Source organism: Grus americana, chromosome 21 (genome assembly GCF_028858705.1).
Source record: "Grus americana isolate bGruAme1 chromosome 21, bGruAme1.mat, whole genome shotgun sequence".
Classification (NCBI taxonomy): Eukaryota; Metazoa; Chordata; class Aves; order Gruiformes; family Gruidae; genus Grus; species Grus americana.
This window is the reverse complement of record NC_072872.1, coordinates 1670624-1692263: the sequence shown is the minus strand read 5'-3', so window position 1 is coordinate 1692263 and position 21640 is coordinate 1670624. Positions and strand designations below refer to the sequence as shown.

General features: G+C 51.9%; 3 protein-coding genes and 1 long non-coding RNA gene across 4 annotated transcripts in view; 1 reads left to right on the top strand and 3 right to left on the bottom strand.

Moving 5' to 3' along the window:
* Nucleotides 1-74: 74 nt before the first annotated feature.
* NECAP2 (NECAP endocytosis associated 2) lies at nucleotides 75-4384 on the bottom strand. The gene is made up of 8 exons (XM_054850069.1): nucleotides 4228-4384; nucleotides 3444-3544; nucleotides 3242-3346; nucleotides 2716-2797; nucleotides 2011-2119; nucleotides 1670-1844; nucleotides 1434-1518; nucleotides 75-1105 (listed from the first exon to the last, which is right to left on the bottom strand). The coding sequence occupies exons 1-8, from the start codon at nucleotides 4332-4334 to the stop codon at nucleotides 1057-1059; spliced, it is 813 nt and encodes a 270-aa protein (XP_054706044.1). The 5' UTR covers nucleotides 4335-4384; the 3' UTR covers nucleotides 75-1056.
* An 860-nt stretch (nucleotides 4385-5244) lies between these two features.
* Nucleotides 5245-19217, bottom strand: SZRD1 (SUZ RNA binding domain containing 1). Its single transcript, XM_054849784.1, has 5 exons — nucleotides 19088-19217; nucleotides 9131-9180; nucleotides 8823-8900; nucleotides 7863-8117; nucleotides 5245-7487 (listed from the first exon to the last, which is right to left on the bottom strand). Exons 1-5 carry the CDS (start codon nucleotides 19184-19186, stop codon nucleotides 7385-7387), a joined length of 585 nt encoding a protein of 194 aa, XP_054705759.1. The 5' UTR covers nucleotides 19187-19217; the 3' UTR covers nucleotides 5245-7384.
* Nucleotides 19218-19955: 738 nt separating this feature from the next.
* On the bottom strand, nucleotides 19956-21092 carry LOC129215866 (uncharacterized). Its single transcript, XR_008580110.1, has 3 exons — nucleotides 20713-21092; nucleotides 20458-20584; nucleotides 19956-20321 (listed from the first exon to the last, which is right to left on the bottom strand). It is a non-coding gene; the product is annotated as an uncharacterized LOC129215866 (long non-coding RNA).
* Nucleotides 21093-21362: 270 nt separating this feature from the next.
* Nucleotides 21363-21640, top strand: part of FBXO42 (F-box protein 42) — a 47719-nt gene continuing 47441 nt past the window's right edge. The window contains exon 1 of the mRNA XM_054849965.1: nucleotides 21363-21498. The gene's annotated coding sequence lies outside the window, so the exon portion shown is untranslated. The remainder of the gene's footprint in view (nucleotides 21499-21640) is intronic.

The following is a 21640-nucleotide window of genomic DNA, read 5'->3' as shown; positions in this document are numbered from 1 at the left end:
AACCACAAAAACTCATCCCAACCCCTCCGAGCTCCCGTGGGGAGGGGAAAAAAAAGAAAAAAAAAAAATCGTATTTGGCATCAAAAACATTTTATTATTCGCTTTGAAGCTTTACATCTCTCACCTGGGTTTGCGCGAGGCAAAATTAAGCTCTGAAATCAAAATGCTCGTCATCCAGTTGGAAATAGTAAAAATCTGAGGCACCAAAAGGAAAAAAAATAAGCAGGACTTTGTACGCTGAAAAGCCTTAATATAAATAGGTAAGAAAATATTTATTTGTTTAAAGAGGAATCTCAACCCCAGCTCTGTCAAAGAGACCGACTCCATTCTGTCCTTCATTGCATATATCGCTTAATAAAACATCTGCAGAAAGAAGTAAAAAACAAAAAAATAATCTGTCTTCAAAATAGGAGGGGGGGGGAAGAAAAATAATCTTCTCGGAGCAAGAAATTAGGAATTTCAGCATCAAAACACAGCGGTCCGGCTCCCCACCTCCCACTCAGAATAAAAATCAGGGGGGCGCTCGGCATCTTGGCAGGGCGTTCGTCTGGATTTCGCAGGCGAGATGTCTCCAGGAGGATGCTCCGCACCGAGGGAAGGATTTATCCAGCCCAAATACACGAGGAAAAAAAGGAAAAGTCTCTGAGGAAGCTCTATCACATAAACCTTTAGCGAAAACTATCTTAACTGGGTGAGCGAGAGGCCTCCTGCTCCGAGCAATCGCTCACCCTCTCGTTATTAAGGAGAGGCGACGAAGCCGACAGCTTTTTTTTTTTTTTTTTTTTTTTTTTTTGCAGAAAGAAGCCTGAGCAGTTTCCTGCGATCCAGGTAGAAAATAAAAGCCCTTCCTCGACACGGAGGGTGCTGGCGTGGAGTGTTTTAAGGCACGTGTTCATTTGCTTTCCGGCACTTATTTCAACATTTCGATAATTAAATTTCATTTATTATCGAAATTTATTTCGATAATCGATTTAAACTGAGGGCAGGAACAGGGTGTTCCCGAATCTCCCTGCTTTGGTCCCGAAGGAATCCCGAGGAGCGGACGAGGGGCCGGGATCAGAACTGAACCCAGCCGGCATTCGCCTGAGTCTGGGTAGAAGCTGATCTGGAGAGACAAGAGAAAAAGAGGAGAAAAGAGAGCTTTTAGACGCTGAAAGGGACTGCGGCACGCGGGGAGGGAGCCAGGCAGCTGCAAATGGGTCCTCCAGGGTCACCCCAAAACTCTTCCCCCCTCTGCCCAGAGCAGCAGGGGAAGACGAGGAGGAAGAGGAAGGCAGCACCTGCAGAAATTTGCGACACACGCTCTCAGAACCGCTTTTAAATCCCAACTGGGTGTTTGGATGGAGCCGTGCCCCCACCCCAGCAGGGATTTTCAGCAAAAATAAGTAGGATTTGGATTGCTCACGTCACCCACAAACCCCACCCGGCCTCACCCCGAAGCTTTGGCAAAGTCTCCCCAGACGTCGGTGGCAGCGGCAGAGGGAGCAGCAGCAGGCTGCGGCCAGGACAAGAGGGAGTCTGTTGGCGGCCAGGAAAGTCAGGAAGAGAGAAAATAAACATCAGGAGTTATTTCCTGCTCTTACTCCCAAATTCCCCCTCCGTTTTCCCAAATTTGATGGATAAAACGGAGTCTGAAGAGCTTTACAGTCGTCGCTGCATGACCACGGACCTGTGATGGGGGTGCCTGGGAGCTGGGTGGGCACCGAGAGCGAAGACGGTCGCTCTCCAGGACAAACCGGAGCAGAATTTTTTCCACCGGGAGGTGGTGGGAGCAAACTCAGGCCCCCAAGACTTGTGGGACGTGGTCTGGTGTTCCCCGTTGTTCCTTCTTTTTTCTTCATATTCTGAAAGAAGAGAGGAAAAAATGGGTGGTATCACGTTTAAATCCAGAGCCAGAGCGTGATTCCTCCCAGCCGTGGCTTGCACGAAGCCAAATGGATTTATTTCGGGGAAAAAAACCTGCTGCTGTGGGAAATGTTGGGAGAGGATTTAGCCGGAAAAGCCCCTCACCGCAATGTTGAGCTTGATGGTTTGCCCCTCCTTGAAGCCCAGATCCAGTTTGGGTCCCTGATTGGGGTTCTCAGCCTGTCTGGCCAGCTCGCTCTGCTGCCTAACCCATCTGCAGGAATGAAAGGAAAAAAAGAAGAGGAGAAGGAAAAAAAGAAGAGGAGAAGGAAAAAGAAAAAGACATGTCAACCACCAGCCTGAGGCACTCTCGGACAAATCCTGCCCAACATCGTCCCCCAGCCTGGCAGCAGCTCTCTAAAGGTGCTGGATGTGATCCGAGACCTTGTCTGCTGGAGCAACGCGCTACCGACAGCGCAGAGGGAACGATTCCTACCAGCGGCTGTCAGGGCCGGAGCTGCAGGGATCCTCCAGCCAGGAGCACAGCCTGTCCTGCCCCAAAGCCCTGCCATCTGCCAGCAGCTAGAGCAGCATCCCAACCCCTCAGGAACAGCCCTTTACCGGTGGCAAGCGAAGAGCAGGAAAGGAATTAGGGAATCTGTCCAATTATGGGCTGGGAAGCTCAGTTTGGGACCCTGCTAATACAGACTGGGGAATATTTGAGAGAGGGAGAGCTGTTTCCACCTCTTTACACCACGCTTGCCCACTCAAACGCAACAGGAGCTCCCGGCTTCCTCTCCCCGCATCTGTTTCTGGCGGACAACCGCAAAAAAAACGTTGAGCTGAAAGCAGGGAGAAGCACGAACTCACTTAAAATGGTCTTGGAGAGCCACATTGAAGTCAAAAGCATCCCCTCGGTCGACAAAACCGACTCCAATGAAAGCTCGGCGCCCTGGGGAAGGAGGAAGAGTAAGGGCTGGAGTCGCAAAGGGATGGGATACCCCGTACCACCTCTTCCAACCGGAGCCAGGACTCTAAAGACCGAGATACGGGACTGGAGATGTCTTTAGCTTGTTGGTTGCACGTACAGGCTTAGTAAAACCGGGTTTTAAATTGATATAAGCAAGTCAAAGCAGAGGCTGGCATCACGGCGATGATCCTGCACACAGAGGAGTCCTCACGCTAACACCCAGCAGCAAAATGAAACTGTTTTCATTCCCGGTGAAGGACACAATGCACCTGGCACGTGGGAGTGAGATAATTCGTCCCTGTGCCACTGTATGCAGGGAATATTTCGCCCTTGGAAGCGAGAATCCTTCACAGATAAGAGCAGCACGGGCACCGAAGGCTTTCTAAGGCGATTCCCCCAACCCGGCCCCCGTGTATCGCGACACACCGTTCCCGTCTTCGATGCGGATGACGAAGTATCTGCTGGAGTCCGTCACACCCTCCACAGCGATGCCAGGGAACTGCTCCACCGGCGCCTGGGCAAAAAGTTCTCCTGAAAAAGAGAAAGGGGAGCGGGTTAATGCCAGGGCATAGCATCTCTGCGCCATCTGCATGCCCGGCGCGGAGCCGTCACCTTCCCTTCTCCTCACCTGAGGTCTTGTCCTCCAGCTTAATGAACGCGGTCTTGCCCTTGGCCGTGATCCGCAGCCTGCCGCTCCATGCTGGCTGGTCCAGCTGCCACTCTGCAGCTCTGGGGAAAGAGGAAACGGTGACCAACGCCTGAGCTGCCTCTCACACCCCAGACGACACCACCGACCTATTTTAACACCCCCAGAACGCATCACAGAGCTCGTCTGCTCGACTCTCCTTGTTAACAGCACCAAAGCTGCGCAAGCAAGAACCTGCTTGCACCCACGCTTGCTGTGGGAGGCGGCAGATTCATCACGACGTCCGTTGTTTCACCCCAAACCAGCTGCCCCCCTGCAAAACCAGGCGTCAGGTCCCAGCGGGGACCAGGCAGAATTGCACGAGAGGTTTCACTTCCCTTTCTGCAGGATCTCCAGCTCGAAAGCAGCTTCTCGGGGGCACAGAGCCGCATTAGCTCCAGCCTGACACTGCCAGGCCAAGCCTTTAGCCCAGGCCGAGGGCTGACGGGAAAAGAGACCCAAAACACGGCGGGGGGTTGGAGATCCCCCGCTGCGGCTGTGGGGCCGGGATGGCGGGGGCACAGGTACCTCACGAGGAGCAGGTCCCACGCACCTTATGGGGAAGGGACCCCGCACACCCCACGGGGAGGGGGGAAACCCCACGCAGCCCCGTGACAGGAGGGACAGACGCCCTGTGGGGAGGGAGGGGACAGACGCCATGTAAGCCAAGGGGGGACAGAGGCACCCCACAGCGGGACAGGGCCCACGGGAGAGGGGCAGGCCCCACCTGTAGCCGCGGTTGGAGGCCCGCGGCGGCACCCGGTAGACGTGCACCGCCGGCTTCATGCACAGCACCGCCTCGTACTCCTCCTCCTCCGCTGCCATGGCCGCCATCGCGGCGGAACTCCGCCCACCGCCGCCGCTCTGGCCCGCCGCCTCGATGGTACGGCCCGCCTCCATGGTACCGCCCCCTTTCCCCAGGCGGGGCGAAAGGGAGCGGAGGGAGGGGCAGACGCGGCCCCGCCCGCCGCCGCGGCGCCCCCTTGCGGGCGGGAGGCTCCACTGCAGGGAAGGGGGGGGGCAACTGGTCCCAGTTGGCGGCTGGAACTGGGAACCAGGACGCGATTGCGGGGAGCGGCTGCACAGCGCCCGGCTCCCAGCCCGGCCCCGCCAGGGCACGCTGCCAGCCGGGCCTGCTCCTGCAGCACTTTTCCTCCCTGCCTAGCAACTCTGAGTACCAAAAGTCACGGGTTTTTCCTCATTTCACATTTAAAAAAAAAAAGTTAAAAATGCGAATTTTAAAGGAGTCCGCGCCCGTGGGAGCTGCCAGCGCACCCTGACCCCTCCTTGCCTCGGCTGGAGGCACCCTGACAGCCTCTGCCCACTTTTTTTGGCAGTTATCAAGCACAACACCCAAGTGGGGAGGTCAGCAGATTGAAAAAAAAAAAAATTAAATAAATTAAAATATTTTCTTTTATCCTCCATGGTGAGAGGCAGCACGGGCACAGCTTACACGCGGGTTTGGAAACCACATCCTTCCTCCGAGCACTGCCACCTCCCACCCTCCTCACACCTCATCTCCCCAGCAACCCTAAAAATGGGGCAAAATTTCCCCTTTTTGGGTAAATAGCGGCACAATTACAGCCGAAGACTCCCAGATTTTACCTTCCTGATGAATTTTTAAGCATCTACTCGCGCTGGGAGCTTAAGCTGCCACCGAAACATCCCTCTTGCAGCGGCCCCTGCGAGAGACGGGGGATAAAGGAGGAGGGGAGGGAAGGAAAAAAAAAAAAAAAAGAAGTCATTAAAAGTTTAAAGACATTTATTTAAAATACAATTTATAAAACATTTTCTCTTCGGCGCACATTTTGGGGTGAAAACAGGTGTTTATTATCCTCCACCTTCCCGGGATGAAGGGGCTTCCCGCAGGAACGCCGAGCCCTGCCCGCGGGCGGGACGTATCCTGGTCACCGGGACGGAGGAGTCGGAAGATTCGGTGCCGGAAATTTCGGTGCCAGAAACTGAAATTTCAGTGCCAGAGGAGGCGGCAACTTTAACACTGACCGGCTACACCAGGAATCGAGTGGATTTGGGGGTTTTTTGGCCATGAAAAGCTATTTTTAGTAATAATTAAGGAAAGGCGCGGTGAACTACGGTTATTGCTGATGTCGTTCTCCCCTCCCGCCACCCCTGGGATGGATTCTGACCACGAGCCTGCGGTGGGGGGATAAAAATATGAGATTTTCCCCCCCAAAAAGCGCCAGCGGTTGGGAAACCTGGAGAACATCCGCCCACCCCCACCTCACCACCATCCTTGGTGCTTTAATCAGCTAATTAACGCTCTAGCGGATTCTTTTAATACACAGGTAGTTTTATTTTACCGGTATTATTATTTTTTTCAAGCCGTATTTCCATACACGTCTCTCTGTACGGTCGCTTCCCTTTGGGTAGAAGACGTAATTAAAATTTCCTCGTTTACCCTTGAACCTACTGAGTACGAAGCGGCAGGGAAGGTTGTACCCATACAGAATAATCCGCCGATAACCAGAAATGGGTTTCTAGGTACCGTCCCCTCCACGAAGAGATTTAGTGTTCATCTAATCCCTCGATATTACGTGATATTAAGGTAGGTCAGCTTCATCCGGAGGGGAAGGATCCGCGTTCTTGCAGACAACCAGCTTCCCTGTCCTCTTCCCGGAAGCTGGAGGAGGAAAATCCCTTCCCTGAAGCCTCGCGGGGAGCCAGCTGCCGCCAGGAAGACAAGAGGAATCATCCAGACTTTATCCACGGTGGGTTTTGTTCCCGATGTCCGTGATTTCCAGAAGGCGAACGCAGCTCACCCCAGGATCGAGAGATTAAGCCGCTTGAGTTCGGGCCCTCGGGACATCCCGCTCCCAGTCGTTACGCCAGCCGCTTGACGAACGCGGGCCATACGGAGCGGGGCTCCTCTCCACGTATTTACTTCACCGACCGGAGCGGCACCGGCTGTTCTCCTCCTCGCAACAGAGCCCTAATTCTTTGCCGCCTGGCGCGCTCTGCTGTGAACGGCAGCCGGGCAGCAGGCATTTTCACGGGATCCGTCTACATTCCCTTCTCCCCAAATACACAAAAAAAAAAAAAAAAAAAAAAAAAAAAAAAAAAGATGTATTTTAAGCTTTTCCTCAAAGCCAGCAGAAAATACTAGCCAAGCTTTAACAGGTGCAAGATGTAAACTAAGTCGTCGGACTCCGCCGGCTCCCAAGGCGATCGGAAAAGGCCAGGTATCCGAGAGTTCACTTCCACGTGCTTGGCAGCGGTAGAAATAGAGAACGAGAAGCGAAGAGTTTGCCAAACCCGAGCCGTTAAAAGTTGCAAAAATTCCTTGAAACTCCTTTGCCAACGCTTAACTACCTCTCTCAATTAAAACAGTTAAAACCCTTCCCATGCACACCGTTGATCTGATATACAGAAAACCAAACAAGAAAAAAAAAATAAAATAAAAAGAGATCCTTTGAAACAGAACTTGCTCTTAAAGTGATGAGGACAACACGCGCATCTGGGGAGGCTTCCCATATTATTTTTTTTTCCTTAAATCCCAGGTTGCGAGTACAACGAACATTATTGCTGGCACTAGCTTCAACCCAAGTGGCACACACACGACTCCCTGCACCCGTCCGAGTCCTTTATAACCCCCCTCCCCTCGTCCCCCCCTTTTTTTTTTTTTTCTCTTTTACAGCGACATGGGGACAAGCCCTTCTCAGTTTGCCGGTCACAGTGGGTGGAGAGGGGAGGTCACAGTGCGTGGGGTTGAAGGTCACAGTGGGTAGAGCAAAGGGGAAAACAAAAAATAAATCACAGTGCAAATAAACCAGGTAGTTCCCTTTGCTCAAGTCCGTTTGTCCGTCACGGCAGCGCGACCCGTGGCGGCGGACCCTGCCTTCCGCAGCAGCATCTCCGGCCCGCGTTTATCTGCGTTGTTTGAAGCCTTGTGAGCCATCGGGACCCAGGGGTTGTCTAATCACATTGTTGGGCTGTCTGGAGTCTTCCGGCTGGGAGATCCTCGGCGGCCTGCAAGGAGAAAGGAGATCTGAGGCGGAGGAAACGAACGCTTCCGCCTCGATGGGAGGCCACCTTAAGTCAAAAACCTCGGGGGAGACGAGGATACGCCCCACCAGGATAACTCTGCGTGCCCACACTCCTCTCTATACCCCCAGCACACTCTTCCAAGGGTCCAAGGTAACCTTTACGGCCTTGCGCTTCCCTTAACTCCTGTATATGAGAGATTTACGACACCCTGCTTGCTAACAAAGCACTCCTTTCTCCTTGGGGACCTCCTCTTCAAGGAGCTCATCCCCCTCCTGATAGGAAGGCGTTCACAAGGAGCACTCAGATACGCCACAGCACGCAAGGCCGCTCTCGCCTAAATAAAACCGGGTTTCTCACCTATCTAGAATGGGTTTCTCCTGCTCTTCTTCAGGGCTCGCGCTGCCCAATATTCGTTTCCTGGCTTCCGCGTACTCTGCCTCCCTTTGCGCCAAGGATTTCACGGGGAAGGCCGGTCTGCTGGCGGAGTTGGGATTGCTGAGAACACCGTTGGTTGTCGGTCTCTTCAAGATGCGGATCTGAGGGGGAGGACCCGCAGGAAGGCTGTCGTCCTGAATCACGATCGGCACTTTAGGAGGAGATTTTGACTTTCTACTGTTTAAAAGAAAAACATTTGGTTGGTACTTGTTTTCTATGGCGAGCATGTTTTTTCACTCTGCATGTGAATTCCTCCCAGTCAGATGTCATTCCCGTGATTAAGAGGCAGCCTGTAATAATTAAAGACCTCGTTATATTTGTAACCCTAAACTAGAGCAGCAGGCAGGTTTGGAGGAGATTAGCTCAAGAAGGGCCAGAAAACCAGTCCCTGCTGCGTTCAACATCTTTAAACTCGACCAAAGCAAAGGGAAGCAGAGACTGGGCAAAAGTTTGAGCACTTATGTTCTCAGATATCAGTATAAACACCTGGATTCCAGTCTCTGCAAGGATTTTTAGGGCTCCTCTCGCCAGGATACCCAGTCTTCTGCTTCAACCCTGCCATTTCACTTCTCGGAGCCAGCCTTGGCCCCCGTCTCATCATTTGACTTTTTTTTTTTTTTTTTTTTTTTTTTACGGTCCCTTCTCTATGCGGAAGTCCCAGAGAAGTAATACCATGACTCTAAGTGGCCTACTAAGAATCAGAGGGGATAAACAAAAAACCAACAACAGAAGACTTGTCAGAAGTGATTAGAAATATTTCTGTTAGAAGACAATAACACACACACCCCCGCCCCAACCCAAAGTAAGCAGGAAAAGAAAATCCTACTGACGCAAGACACGGCAAGCCAATTTAGGGCCATGAGTTGGGATTACCTGACTCACCCATTTCTTCCTTTGAGTGTCTTTTTCTTAAATGGCTTCCCCATAGCTGTAGCTACATCCAGTCTGGAAGACCCGGCTCTGAAATAAAATCACTCTCAAGAAGCTTTCCGCTACCCTGCTACGGACTGAAAGGGCCATCTAGTGGCACGATTACAGAGATTCCCTACTTCTGAACTCCAACCCAGCGCGCTCTGCTCAGTTTGAAGCTGTTTCCCCACTATTCCCGCTCCCCAGGTCTTCAGATGTCCAACAGCACCTCAAGAAAAGAAGGGTTGGGTTTTTTTAACCGAACCGCACAGCATCGTTACCTTTCCTTCTGTGTGATCTTCAGCTTCTTTTCCAACCGTCTGTCTATTTCCTGCAAAAGGAGATAAAAACAAAAACCTGAAGGCTTGTCTTGGAGATTGGAGTTTGAGTCTGTCTGCACGCGCATTTAATTTCGCTCTTCCGTACAGCGATACTATGAGGGGGGCAGAGAGACCATGCGTCTCCAGCTGAGGATGATTTGCAAATCAAGAGGCAGAGAAAAGCAAAGCCACCATGTATATTCTACCGTAGCCATTAATACACCTACGGCAGGCTGTGGATTGTGCGTATCGCGGCGAGAGGGCAGCTGCGAGGTGCTCATCTTTCATTTTAAGGACTTGGGCTGGCAAGAAAGCTCTATTAAGGGTGAGGAGCCATGGGAATACATAGCAAGGTATTCCCAGATCCGAGCAGGAACCGGCGGCAAATCTGTCAGGCAGAGAAGCAGCAGCCGGGGCGATTCGCATCAGTCTATACACTTGATTTCAGCGGGGCAGCTCAGCCCTGGAGCCTGCAGCCGTTTGGAGGACTAGCCGGCAGGTCCGCATTCCTGCTGCTCACTGCAATAATCCTCCTTCACAAAAAAGTCCCTGCCCTGCCCGACATGCACCCAAGGACTCGCCGGAGCAGAGTGGAGCCTTATTGCGCTTCTTCTTCCCTTTGCAACATAGCTGTCGAGTCATCAATTGGCGGAAAGATTAATTAATCACCCCCAAACGTCAACAGAGAGTGGCTTTTTAAGCACGTCAACTTCTGCCCAGGTCTTGCATCTACCTCAGCAAAGGTGTTTATGTTTTGCAATCGGAGCAATTGTGCAGAGAAACCTTGCTAAATAGAAAAATTAAGCCAGCTTTTGGTCCCCATCTCTCTTTAGGCAACCTTCCCCAGCCTCACTGATAGATTCCCATGATTGCTGACGCTACGAAAAGAACCTCCGAAACAGCGATGAGTTTTATTTAATCATCAATGAAGAGGGGGAAAAAAAAATCCCCAAAAAAACCAACTACCTGAGAGTGTCCTAGTTTCACCGGCCGATAACTGGCAATACTGAAGGAAATTCCAAGCTTCTGGCAGGACGCAGCTGCTCTACTTTTCAGGCTGGTTTGCCTAACTATGCTGAAAGCTCGCTGCCAGCGGAGCCTACCCTGCTGTCAAAAACCACAGCAGGCACAACCCAGTAAAGAAACTGGTTTGCACGGCAATTCCCTGATGCCCCAGTAAGCAAGGAATGAATACAAGTCTCTACAAGATGCCAAACCACGGTGTTTGCTCTTGGTCACACAGCTACGCAGGCCAACAGCCCACAGTAGCCTCCATCGAGGAGGGAATAGTTATAAAGCATTTTGGGAAGACAAAAAGTGGGTGGAAGGTTGAATTTTCTACCAAACTCTGTACTGGGAGGCGATGGGTGATTTGTAAGAACAAAACCAGCCAGGGGCTTAACGTGGCATTGAACAGAAGGCCAGGTCACGGCTAGAGCCTCCCGTTGAGGGCAAACACACCTACAGGTTCCTTCCTCTGGAACTGGGAGGAAAATCCCATCCCAGCCGCTGCTCAGGAGGATGGAAAAAGATGTGGATCAGCTGCCTGCAAAGACAGAAGAACGGCTGTCCAGGAACAGGCAGCAGGGAAACGGATATCCCAGCAAGGATGGGGATGTTGTAGAGCAGCTAGCGGCAAACAATGAAAGTCAAATTAAGGGGAAGGGGTTAGCTCATCTGCCCACACCACGCCAGAAGAGGTTATATCCTGCTATAGAAGAGTCTTTAAAACGTTTTTTTCAGGCTCAAATAGTTAACCGCGCCTCCCCAGGGCCTCCTGGAAGCGGTGGACTGGAAGAAATCTTCCCTAAATATCCCTTATTAAACACTTCACTGTGTGGGGAAGAGGCACGACAGGAAGACGGGGCGGAGGCGGGGAAGCACACTGAAGAGCATCTCAACTCATTTCACTTATTATTCGGTGCCACACAGCGACTACGAAGCCAGCTGCGAGTCAGAATCACGGCACTGAACCACTCAACCAGGGGCAGACAAGCTCAACAGCCCACGGCGAGGACTGTGGGGCACAAAAGTACGACAAGCCACACGGCAAGCATGAGGAAGGCTCCGTTCTGCTCTCACCTCTCTCCTTCCTGGCAGGAGAGAGATGGCTTTGACAAAAGCCACATTTCTACATTCCTGGTGACTTTGCAGGTCAGTCCTGGGGCTAAAGTCGCGGTCCATACTTTGGACTACGAGATCCTGTAATTGCAAAGTGTGGGTTCGACCTCAGCATCTGAAAAACACCCTGATTAACATGACTGTCACCCTGACTGAGCGCTGCTGGACAGCTCTTCACACCCTCACACGTGCCGGACTTCCTGACTGCATCCTCTGACACCAGAGCCTGCAGCTTCCCCTACCAGACAAAAAACCCCCCCATAGATCTTTAATTTCCTCAACACATGCAAACTTATTCCAAGGAATCCTTCAAAATCTGCCATCATGACACCCCTCCCTAAACAAGCCCTTTCCAGTCTCAGTTCCCCTCCTTCCTACTCCTGTGCAGACCACTTCTTGCAAAACACTCGGTATTTTTGCCTCTCATCCCTCTGCAATGGCCAGTAGTCACTAAGTGAACGCACACGGTCCTGGTTCATAACCCACCGCACGCAGGCTCAACAGTTGCTCCACTCCCAGGGAGCTTCTCACACCAAGGAGCAAAGTAACAGGCAGCTAAAATATCCTCGAAGTTATAACATCAGCAGCTGTTAGAACCACTGTGTACTCTCCAAAACAAGAGGCTTCCTCCACACGTAGAAATCCTGGCAGAATAAGATGAAACAATCATCCCCACCAAATATACACGTGTCGCTCTCGCCCCATCCAACCGTTAGTCTTACACAATCCTCATAATTCCCGGCACTGCTGAGGGAGTTCCAGCTGCCTCCAGACATCCACTGAACTCTTGGGTAGAAAAAGCCTTCCTTTGTGCTCAAAGTGGATGGCTAGCATAAAAAAGCAGCTCCCCACCTCACACACACCTCTTGATGTGTTAGAAGTTGTCGTGTTTTCTTTTAAATGCAGGGATTGACCCCATCTTTTATCAGTAAAAGTCACAGCACTGCAAACTCTCAGTGTTTAATACTCCCGTGTTTGGAATTGTAGGTATGGAGGCGTTTGAACATGGAGAGCGCTGCCAATTCAAACGGGCAGCCCTTAATCACCCTGCAAAAACAACCCAAGACACTAACAGCCTCAGACAGCTAACAGTTCCTGACGGGGATCACGCAGCATGAATTTGTAAGCTTTAGAAGCAGAAACACCTTGACATGGCTTATTCCTAATGAAAAAAAAAAAATCCCTGCTGCTGCTCTGCACAGAGCTGTTCGTCTGCTGATGTCATTCTCTTTCCACTGCTATGTCACACTGCTACCGAGATAAAATTAGGACCTGACTTACAGGGCAAGTGCCAGAAGCGCTACAACAACCCAAAGGCACGAGCTCACAGCAGAGGCAATTAGACTTGGCATTTGAAGACATCACGCTGCACGTACCCAGTAGCTGGGCAGGTCACACCCTACAAAAAACAGTTATTAATCTTCTTAGGAGGCTCTCCTAGCTTTCATTTCCCAAACAAACTTATTTACATAACCAAAAACTAAGCCTCATTTACACCCCTGTTAAAACACCCTCCCCAAAGATTAGCAAAGAATCTCGCCAAACTATTTTTAGTGCTATTATGTCTAGATACTAAAAAGGACCAAACAAACAACATGAAGAAGACACTGTTCTTTGACATTTAAGCCACATTTGTAGATGAAGACGTAATGGAAACTGAACTCCAGCCTCATCACAGCCATCCTTCCCACCCTTTAACCCTGAGAAAAATAGCAAGGATCAATAAAATACCTCTTGGATAGCAGTTAGACACACACTAAGACACAAACCCGACACTCCTACGGTCTGTCATCTTAAGTACAAACCCCACCAAGTTAGCTGGTAATTTTATGATGTTATTAGCGAGTTGGAGATAGATGCTCCCCCCCAACACCCCCAGAAACATGCACTTCAGGAAGGGACACCCCTGTGGAGGCCGGCTACTATGGATCACAGTTTCACGTGGGGTCTAGGCACCATCCCAAGCAAACCCGGTTCTCCAGCATGATGCAAAGCAGAGAGAGAGGCCCGAGTCAGCCCTAGCTGTTGTCTAAAGAACTTTGTTGGAATAACTGTAATGCGTCAGACACGTAGGAAGAGCTATCCTTCCCATCCCTGCCAGCAAAAGCTCTCTAAATAGACTAAACAACAGCAGCTCCCAGCTCTGCTGATACAGGGGAAAGGAACAACAAGATAACTGCTGGCTATTTTTTATTTCAAGTTTAGTGAGTAACCACGACTGAATGTTTGAAGGAAAGCAGAGACTTGGGCTTCCAACAAATCCCTTACACTAGAAGGATATTGCCCCCCTCTACCTCCAAAATGAGGTTACTTTGCAGAAATTGAGAGGAGATACCTACCAGAGCACATGATAGTCCCCAATAAAGGAAGCTCTGCTCTCCTGTAAATTTGATAACATTTCAAATACGCAGCCCTAAAAAACCCCATTAACCACGTTCTTTGATGTATTTACTGGAGATTACTCCTGAACACAACCTTCTACCCTCACTCACTCAAATAATGTGCAAGATCAAACCCAGAAAGAGGGAATTTAGGCTAAAGTTCCACCCTCCCACACCAACGCTAAAAACAAAACCTCGTCTGCTTATTAAAAGCACCATCAGACACTCTGGCATTTTCTAAAGGACAGGAGATAAACTTCAAGGACTGGTTAATGTTCTCTTCTTTAGCAAAAAAAAAAAAAAAAAAATTGTAACATCTGAGGTTACCAAAGCTGTTAATGGGTACCTAAGAACTTACAGCTGCCGATCTCTGACTCACAGCTTCACCGAAAACACCATCACAAAAACACCGTCATGTAAGAGCAGAAGTAGACAATCCTACACTATCTCTGAGCTGACTCCTCATTAGCTACCTATTTCTTTTCCTCTGAAGATAAATTAATCTTCTATTAATTACTAGAACGTTCCAATTCCTGAGGCTATTGGGAATCAGACTGCTCCATTAATTAATTCTCCAAGTTACTCCGCTTACGTTAAATCCTGGCAGTGGACCGTACCCAAGAAAGCCACAGAGGCTTTTAAGCTGTGCTGGCGTTTACATCTTCCATAGGTAGATAATGCTTCTCAGCAGCTAGGATATTGAGAAACAAGACACAAGAGTATTTTTGGGAACAAGCCTGGCAGGCGCCACACGGTATTCCCAGCACAGATACATTACGGAGCTGGGAAAAGCATTTGGGAGGGCTGCAGCTCCTTCTCCCTCCCCACCCTTCGCACCTCCTGCAGCGGGTAGGTCACGCAGATGCCCCCCAGAGATCCAGATCGGGACTATATTTACACCCCTTATCAATCCAGGAAAAAAAAAAAAGGCAAAAACCTAGGAAAAGCCCTCTAATTTCCATATTATTTCGTAAAGGCATCCCTTAATCCAGAGGATCACCCTTGCCTTCTGCATCCACATCCCTGCACGGGGTCAATCAGCACATCCAGCTCTCATTAAGGTCTGCGAGAGCAGGTACGGAGGAGAAACTGCTCCCAAGTGACCCGAGCAGGGCCACGCAGGACTTGCAGCAATAGCCCAAAACCGATACTTGCTTCACGGTATTAAGGTACCTGTACATTCCCAACCTACGAACATCACTTTTATTATCAAACAAACTGCCTCTGCCTAAGCAACGCTGAGCAACAGGAAGAGAAACTTTCATTTCCCAGTTTCAAGTTTGTTGGGTTTTTTTTTTTTTTGACCAACTGCAAACACCTAAAGCAAATATTTAGTAAATGTTTTACAAAAATCAAAACTCATCCTCACAGCCCTTCTTCCCAACATCAAAAAATCAGCAGTTATCCTCACAGGTTTCCTCCAGGGTCCAGTTCCTGCATGCCAAAACCCCGCTAACTCGTCGTCCGATCGCACAAGTAGTTAGCAGATGGGAGGTCACAGCGTTACGCTCCAAAATAGTTCCCTTTTGACTTCTCTGTACTTTGGTCATACTTAGCAACTCAAAGCGATACTATGCAAGTCCTCGATTCAGCCCTTTACGACCAGAGAATGCGCTGCCTTTGCTGGAGGGTGAGATCCAAGGCAGGCAGCCCTCTCTGCCACTTGCACATAAACCAATTTAGAGAAGACAGAAACGAGGTGGGGTTTTATTTTTGCAAACCTCAGGTGCACAGTCCTCACAAAGCACTGTGACACAAGCAGGTGACAATCCCCGTCCCCACACATGAGGGACAAAGTTCAGTCACCAACATTTGGCTGCTCACATCCTCCCCAAGCGGCTGGTAATCAGATGATCAGATGGGATTTCTCTTTCTGGTGGCGATCGGTGAAGCCAGGCACGGTCTAACCAAGGGACCTAGACTCAGGACTATGGTAGGGTAAGTTTTAAGCGCCAGCGGGGAGGTTGTAGGTAGCAGCTGGGAGATAACTGCCCTGCAAATCATCCATTGGCAAACTGAAGTGGGGAAAGAAAAAAAAAAAAAAAACCACCCCACACAAGGAGATGACTTTTAGTTTTTTTAAACTATTCTGGGTTGCCAGACTAATGTTTTATCTCCATGGATTCTGACTTGAAATAAGTTACTAATTAAGACACTCAAATTCTAGCTAGTGCAGGAATAAGCAATCAATCCAGCTGAAGAGTGCCAATTCAGGGCTGTGAATTACCCGTGACCCTGGACACCAGGCTTCCACTCCAGTTTTGGAGCCCAACTTCCCACCTGATGTTTAATTATTAGTTTAACGAGGTAAATAGACTTGGGTGTCACAACTAGGCCTCTCATTTGTGATTTCCCTCTTCCCTAAAGCCAGCTAGGCCACACAAAAGAAAAACAAGCCATGTGTTAAGTCATATTAGCGTTTACTAACCCAGGCTGGGTCTCTGAAGCCTGGCACTTGTAACTTGGACAATTCATTTGTTATTCACACGCTGGTTTTCCATCTGGAACTCACAGACAAGCAAAACCTCCCCATTTCACGGAGATTTCGGAGATTTAATTAGATAGCAATTAGATAACACAGATCTAGAGGCCTCATGGAGTTCTGCTGCGGCAGCATTAACACCGCTGTGCCTGCAGGAATCCCTGCATAGGTGAAGCTGCCGGTGCAGAGGGCATCTGCTTGGCATATGGTCACTCGGGGGGGTGGCACATACCCAAGGAGCTGCTCCTTTTTCTAGCAAGCACTGGGCAATTCCGATGATGCAGAACACTAAAAGACAAACAGAAGCCACATTAAAGACCCCAAAAAACGCCTGAGGATCTGTTTTGCAGCTACGTGAGTTACCAAACCAAAGCAGAAGGTCTGTGTCAAGTTTTTGGGGGCTTTCTCTGCAATTTTAGTGCAACAGATCTGCAAAAGCTAAATGAAGTGACATTATAACTACGAGGCCACAGCACCTCTGGTCAGCCCAGAACTGCCTCTTGCCGAGAACCACCTTATTTAAGGCCTCCAGTACAAGTTCACAGCCTCACACCAAGAACTACACACACAAAAAAGGACCAGCACTGAAAATCTGACATACTAACAAACACCCTCTGGGTGGAACATTAAAACTGTTCCCTCAGAGATGTGCTGAAGGGTTTAAAAAAAACTACTTGGGTTCTCAACTGTGTAAAGTATTAGGAGAAGAGTACGTGTTTAAAGCTGCTCCTTGGTGTCTCTTATGTTTTATTGCATATTCCTCTTGAGTACTGACCATGACTGCCACATCCTGCACCTTTACGTTGGGATCTGTCTCATGTCACCTCAGGCCCACGCCAAATAAGATACAGGCGAAAGAAGAAAATGAAAGGAATTCCTTAAGACAAAACAAATAAAACCCTGCAACGACAGGACCAAGCCAGCTCATATCCTTTTCCTGCGCAAGGCTTTTCCTCTTGCACCTTCAACAGAAGGCCCATCTCGTTCAGGCAGTTGCCTGACAACTGCAGCAGGGTTTCAGGCACAGAGAACACCAGGTGCACCCAAAATCTTTCAACTGCTAACCAGCAACTCAGTCATGCTGCCTGCTCTACAGCAGAGCCTTTCCCTGCCCTCTCTTCCTCTTTTCTCAACCTGCCTACCTCCGGTAGCTTTGATTTCTGTAGCAGAATGGAAAGCCTGCAGTCTCCAACTGCACTGGCATCCATTTGGACCACAAAAAAATGCTGGAGAAGACAAGGCTGGGCTCTCCTCCACTCCATCTCACTTAGCTCTTTCCTTCCTGCGGCCACCAGCAGCAGCAGAGGGTCTCCTTCCTGCCGGGCAGGGTTTGAAAATGACCTTTCTAAACCACGACGGATGCCAGAAGGCAGCTCCTGTCTCTTCTTTTACGTAAGAAGAGATCCTGCTGCAGACAGCTCGCTTTTCCCATTGCTCCAACTGCTTTTGCAGACATCCAATGCCCCGACAACTGCAAAAGCAGCTGCAAGCGTGGCAGCGGCTCCTCAAGAAATCTCTCTGCTCAGCAGCACAAGCACCACTGAGTTTATGAACGCAAATTCTCAGCAGTTTGGACTGGAAAAGGAAGCGAGAAAGGACAGGTGACAGATATTTTCCTTCTAAGGGCTTTAAAAGAACACCTAAAAGGTACGAGCTGAAAGGACAAAGAGGAAAGACAACCGACGGCTGGGCTTCGAGCAGCCCTACAATTTTAAACCATTACTCAAGGCCACAGCTATCATCAGCTCCTGAGACACAAGCCATGTGTCCCTTCATGGAACAATTTAACGAGCACCAGAATTAACTCCGCCGCCCAGCACGAAGCTCCCTATGACTGCAGTCTCACGGCATTGGCAAGAGGAGAGGGCGAGCGCTTCGCTTACGCTGCCAGCCTGCCGCTGGCATCTCTCACACTGCTTGGCGAGGGCATTGAGTTACAGGCTCTATTTTGCTACCCCCTTTCTGGCCAGGCGTAACCCAATATCCTGACCAGAATCAAATTCGGTCTTCTCACCAAGTCATTGTTATGAAGCCCTTCTGCCCTCTGATCATTAACGAGGCCGCTGAATTTATTAAAACAGGAGTTCGCCTGGCAGAGACGGTTTCCTTTCTCTCGTCGCGCTGTTGTGAATACCCCGCAGATCATCCGCCCACACTCCTGCTAAAATAATGATTTTATTTTGCAAGCACAACACGCAGAAATGCTTCGGAGTCTCTCAGCATGAGAGACATGATGAAAACTTCAGCTATTGAGCTGGCTATTAAAAGCAGGCGAGAACTTCAGCTCCAACGCTGGAAGCCGAACTAGGCCATGCTAAGACTCCCCACGTTTTGTCCTAATGAAGAAGCACGCTCATCTCGAGCAAGGGGAAGCAAGGGCTTTCCACGTGAACCCCAGCTTCCCTGCTACACCCTGCTAGATGCAGCCCACCCGCCTCTCCCCAGAGGGCCTGCGAGGGCTGACGTGACACCGGGGAGGCACGCTTAGTCAGAGCCCCTCAGCAGAGGAAGCAAGCTACCCGTCATCCCCCCAGCACCTACCGCATGCTCCCTAGCAGCAGGAGCTTTGTTCCGAGCTCGGCTACGACCCGCACTGACCAGCCGCTACCGGCCTGGCCGAGGCCCGGGAGAACAGAGGGGTGGGTTTGGAGACCAAGTAGAAAACGAGGGCGGAAGGACGGGCAGGGAGCGGCTCCCTGCGGCAGCCCAGCACCGCAGGATGGAAAGGAGGCAAGCAGGAAGGGCTAGGGCCGAGCTGCAGCCCCCCACGCCGAGCGAGGCAGCGGTCCCTTTAAGAGGCCTAGCAAGCGCTCCAGACCTGCCGCCCCGCCGGCCGCGCCCCACCGCCTCCTCAAGCGCCGCCGCGCCAATTCCCTCTCTCTCTCCCCCCACCGCCCCCGGCCCACTCGCACCGCCCCAAGCAGCCACCCTCACCCCGCTGTCGGCCGCCTCCTCCCAGCTCTCGGCGACCTCCTCATCTTCCATTTTAATTCCCCTCCGCCGCCGCCGCCGCCAGCCCCGCGCCTCGCGCATGCGCGCGCCGCCCACCGCCCTCTCCCGTGCGCCTGCGCCGTCACCACCTACCGGCGTGCGCCCGACGCGCCTGCGCACCGCAGGGAAAGGGCGGGAGGGAGAACGCATGCGCGATAGGCAGCTGCGGGCAGCCACGTGCGGCGGGGCGGGCATGCGGCGCGGGGCGCGGCGCGCCTGCGCCCCCTGGCGGGCGGGAGGACCCACCGCAGGGAGGGGGCGGGGACACGCGCGCGCGTGTGTGTGTGTGTGTGTGACACTTGCACACTCACACGCCACGGAGCCGACGCTTTTTCTCAACAGAACACGCCAAGCCAAAGGCTCATCTGAGCTCTCAGCTACTCTTAAATCTCTTTAGGGGCTGGAAGGATCACTTCAGCTCCATCTGTTAAAACCAGTTTGATTTCCCCAAAATAAAACTAATTTATCAGGTTTATCTCCAGGTTATTCACCACAACAATGTATTAGTCCGAGCGATACAAAGGTATCTGGGGTGAGGGTTGCATTTTATTTTGCTTGCTGCAAAATTAAATGCCCCTTCTTGCATCCTAAAAAAAAAAAAATAAAAAATTAAACATTTGGACGAGGAATTATCAAAATTGCCGTTAAAGCCTTAAACTTTCCCCCGAGAGCTGCAGCTTGCCAGCAGATGGCGACCGGCTTCTTAAAAAAAAAAAAAATCCGGCTAAAAAACCCTCCTGCCACCAACGTTGGGGTTCGCCCTCTGCAGCCCCCCGGCCACCCCCTCCTCTGCCAAACCCCAAATCTGGGCAGGGACCCGCTGTGCGCCCCCGCAGCCGGGTTTTGGGGGGCGTCTGCTGAAAGGAAAACCACTAGCGGGGTTTTTACGGGGTGTCTGGTGCAGCAGAAGTGCTCAGGAGGGGATTTATATCCTCAGATTTCAACTTTTTTGGCACCCAGAGGGGTGGGAGATGGTGTTTCTCCTCCCTGGGAGGAGGGGCGGGCGGGAGGAAAGGGTGCAGCGGCCTCGGGCTGTTCCTACCCATCCTCTCGATTGGTTTTTTTCCAGAAAGAAACAGGAACTGGCAGTGCCCAGCATTGTTGGCTCGATCCGCAGCATATTCAACATCCCAGCGGCATTATTTTTGGACGTTTCCCTCCATCCTGCTGGTTTTGCCTGTGCCGTAAGGAATCCCGTTCCCAGTCACAGCACTGAGCGTCCCACAAAACCACGCGGGAGCATCGTGGATCTTTTGGGAGTGTGATCTGACTGGTCGTACATGCACACCCAGGGTGAACGCTGGGTTACTTACAAGCTTGCAGATGAATCCCGTGTCTCCTTTTGGGTAATCCTACCCCTCCACCAGGCATCTGGGGCATCTGATTCAGCAGGGCACGTGTCCGGGATGCTGACTGGCAACCTCTGCAGTAGATGCAGGTCTGCGGAAGACAGAAAGGATGGCAGTGTCTTCCTCTGCCCCATTCCCCAGAGGAATAATGTCACCCCACAATCCGGCAGCATGACTGCACGTCAAAACACGGACCTGCTATGACCTAGGCATACGTACCCCCATGGGGACGGGCTCCAGCAGCACCGAGGGCTCCCTTCCTTCCTCACCGCCGTGGCAAAATGTCCATCCGCTGCCCTTCAGGGATGGATCCCCTCTCCTCTCCCTGCTGGACCATCCTCGCCTCGTCCCCTGCCTCAGGAGGCGGCCAGGCCTTGGCGACATGGGGAGAGGCAGGGACACAGAAGGGCCATGGCGGGTGGCGAGGGAGGCCCTGGCCCTGCAGGCAGGGAGGGTCCCCGGGCCCCAGCGATGCCTCCCCGTGGGGTGGCTAAGGAGGGGAGGCCGGGAAAGGGTGAGGCGTGAGGAGAAGGGCGGCGGGCGAGGCCTGCGAGGCGGCCGGGGAGGAGAGGGAGCCGCCCTGCCACCTTCTCCTCAGAGCCGACCTCCCCAACATGGCGGCCTCGCCCGCCCGCCTCTTCCAACATGGCGGCGGGGCAGTGCGCGTGCCCCTGGCGAGACCCTCCAAACATGGCGTCCTCCCTCCCCCCCCCGCCAGAAAAGGACCTCTGTGCTATGGAAGGCGTGGAGAATTGACCTTCCCATCATGGCGAGCCTGCGGCACGTGACTCGCTCACCCCGCCCCCTCCGTGATCATGTGACGCGGGGCCGGCCGGCGCCTGCGCAGTACGTTTTCCGCCGTGGCCGGAGCGGCGGCGGCGGCGGCGGCTGAGGGGAGGGAAGATGGCGGCGCCGGTGCGAGCCGTCACCTGGGAGACGCGGCGGCCCCGGCGCCTGCAGCCCTGAGGGCCCGGCCCAGCCGCGGCGGGCGGTGGCCGGCGGCAGGTGAGCGGCCCCGCGGTGCGGCTCCCTGGGGCGGGGAAGGGAAGGGCGGGAGGTGGCGGTGGGCAGCGCCCCTTCCCTGGGGAATGGGGCGGCGGTGGGCCCGAGCCGCCAGGCCCCTCAGGGCGGGACAGGCCTCGCCTGG

Excerpts from the sequence above, each read along its gene's own strand:
- NECAP2 (XM_054850069.1), bottom strand. The coding sequence starts at position 4,334 with ATGGCGGCCATGGCAGCGGAGGAGGAGGAGTACGAGGCGGTGCTGTGC. Across the intron at positions 2,798-3,241 it reads CCGCATCGAAGACGGGAACG|GGCGCCGAGCTTTCATTGGA; the intron begins GTGTGTCGCGAT and ends CTCCTTCCCCAG. Across the intron at positions 1,519-1,669 it reads CCCAGGCACCCCCATCACAG|ACTCCCTCTTGTCCTGGCCG; the intron begins GTCCGTGGTCAT and ends GGCCGCCAACAG.
- SZRD1 (XM_054849784.1), bottom strand. The coding sequence starts at position 19,186 with ATGCGCGAGGCGCGGGGCTGGCGGCGGCGGCGGCGGAGGGGAATTAAA. Across the intron at positions 9,181-19,087 it reads AGGAGGCGGCCGACAGCGGG|GAAATAGACAGACGGTTGGA; the intron begins GTGAGGGTGGCT and ends CTCCTTTTGCAG. Across the intron at positions 7,488-7,862 it reads GAGAAACCCATTCTAGATAG|GCCGCCGAGGATCTCCCAGC; the intron begins GTGAGAAACCCG and ends TTCTCCTTGCAG.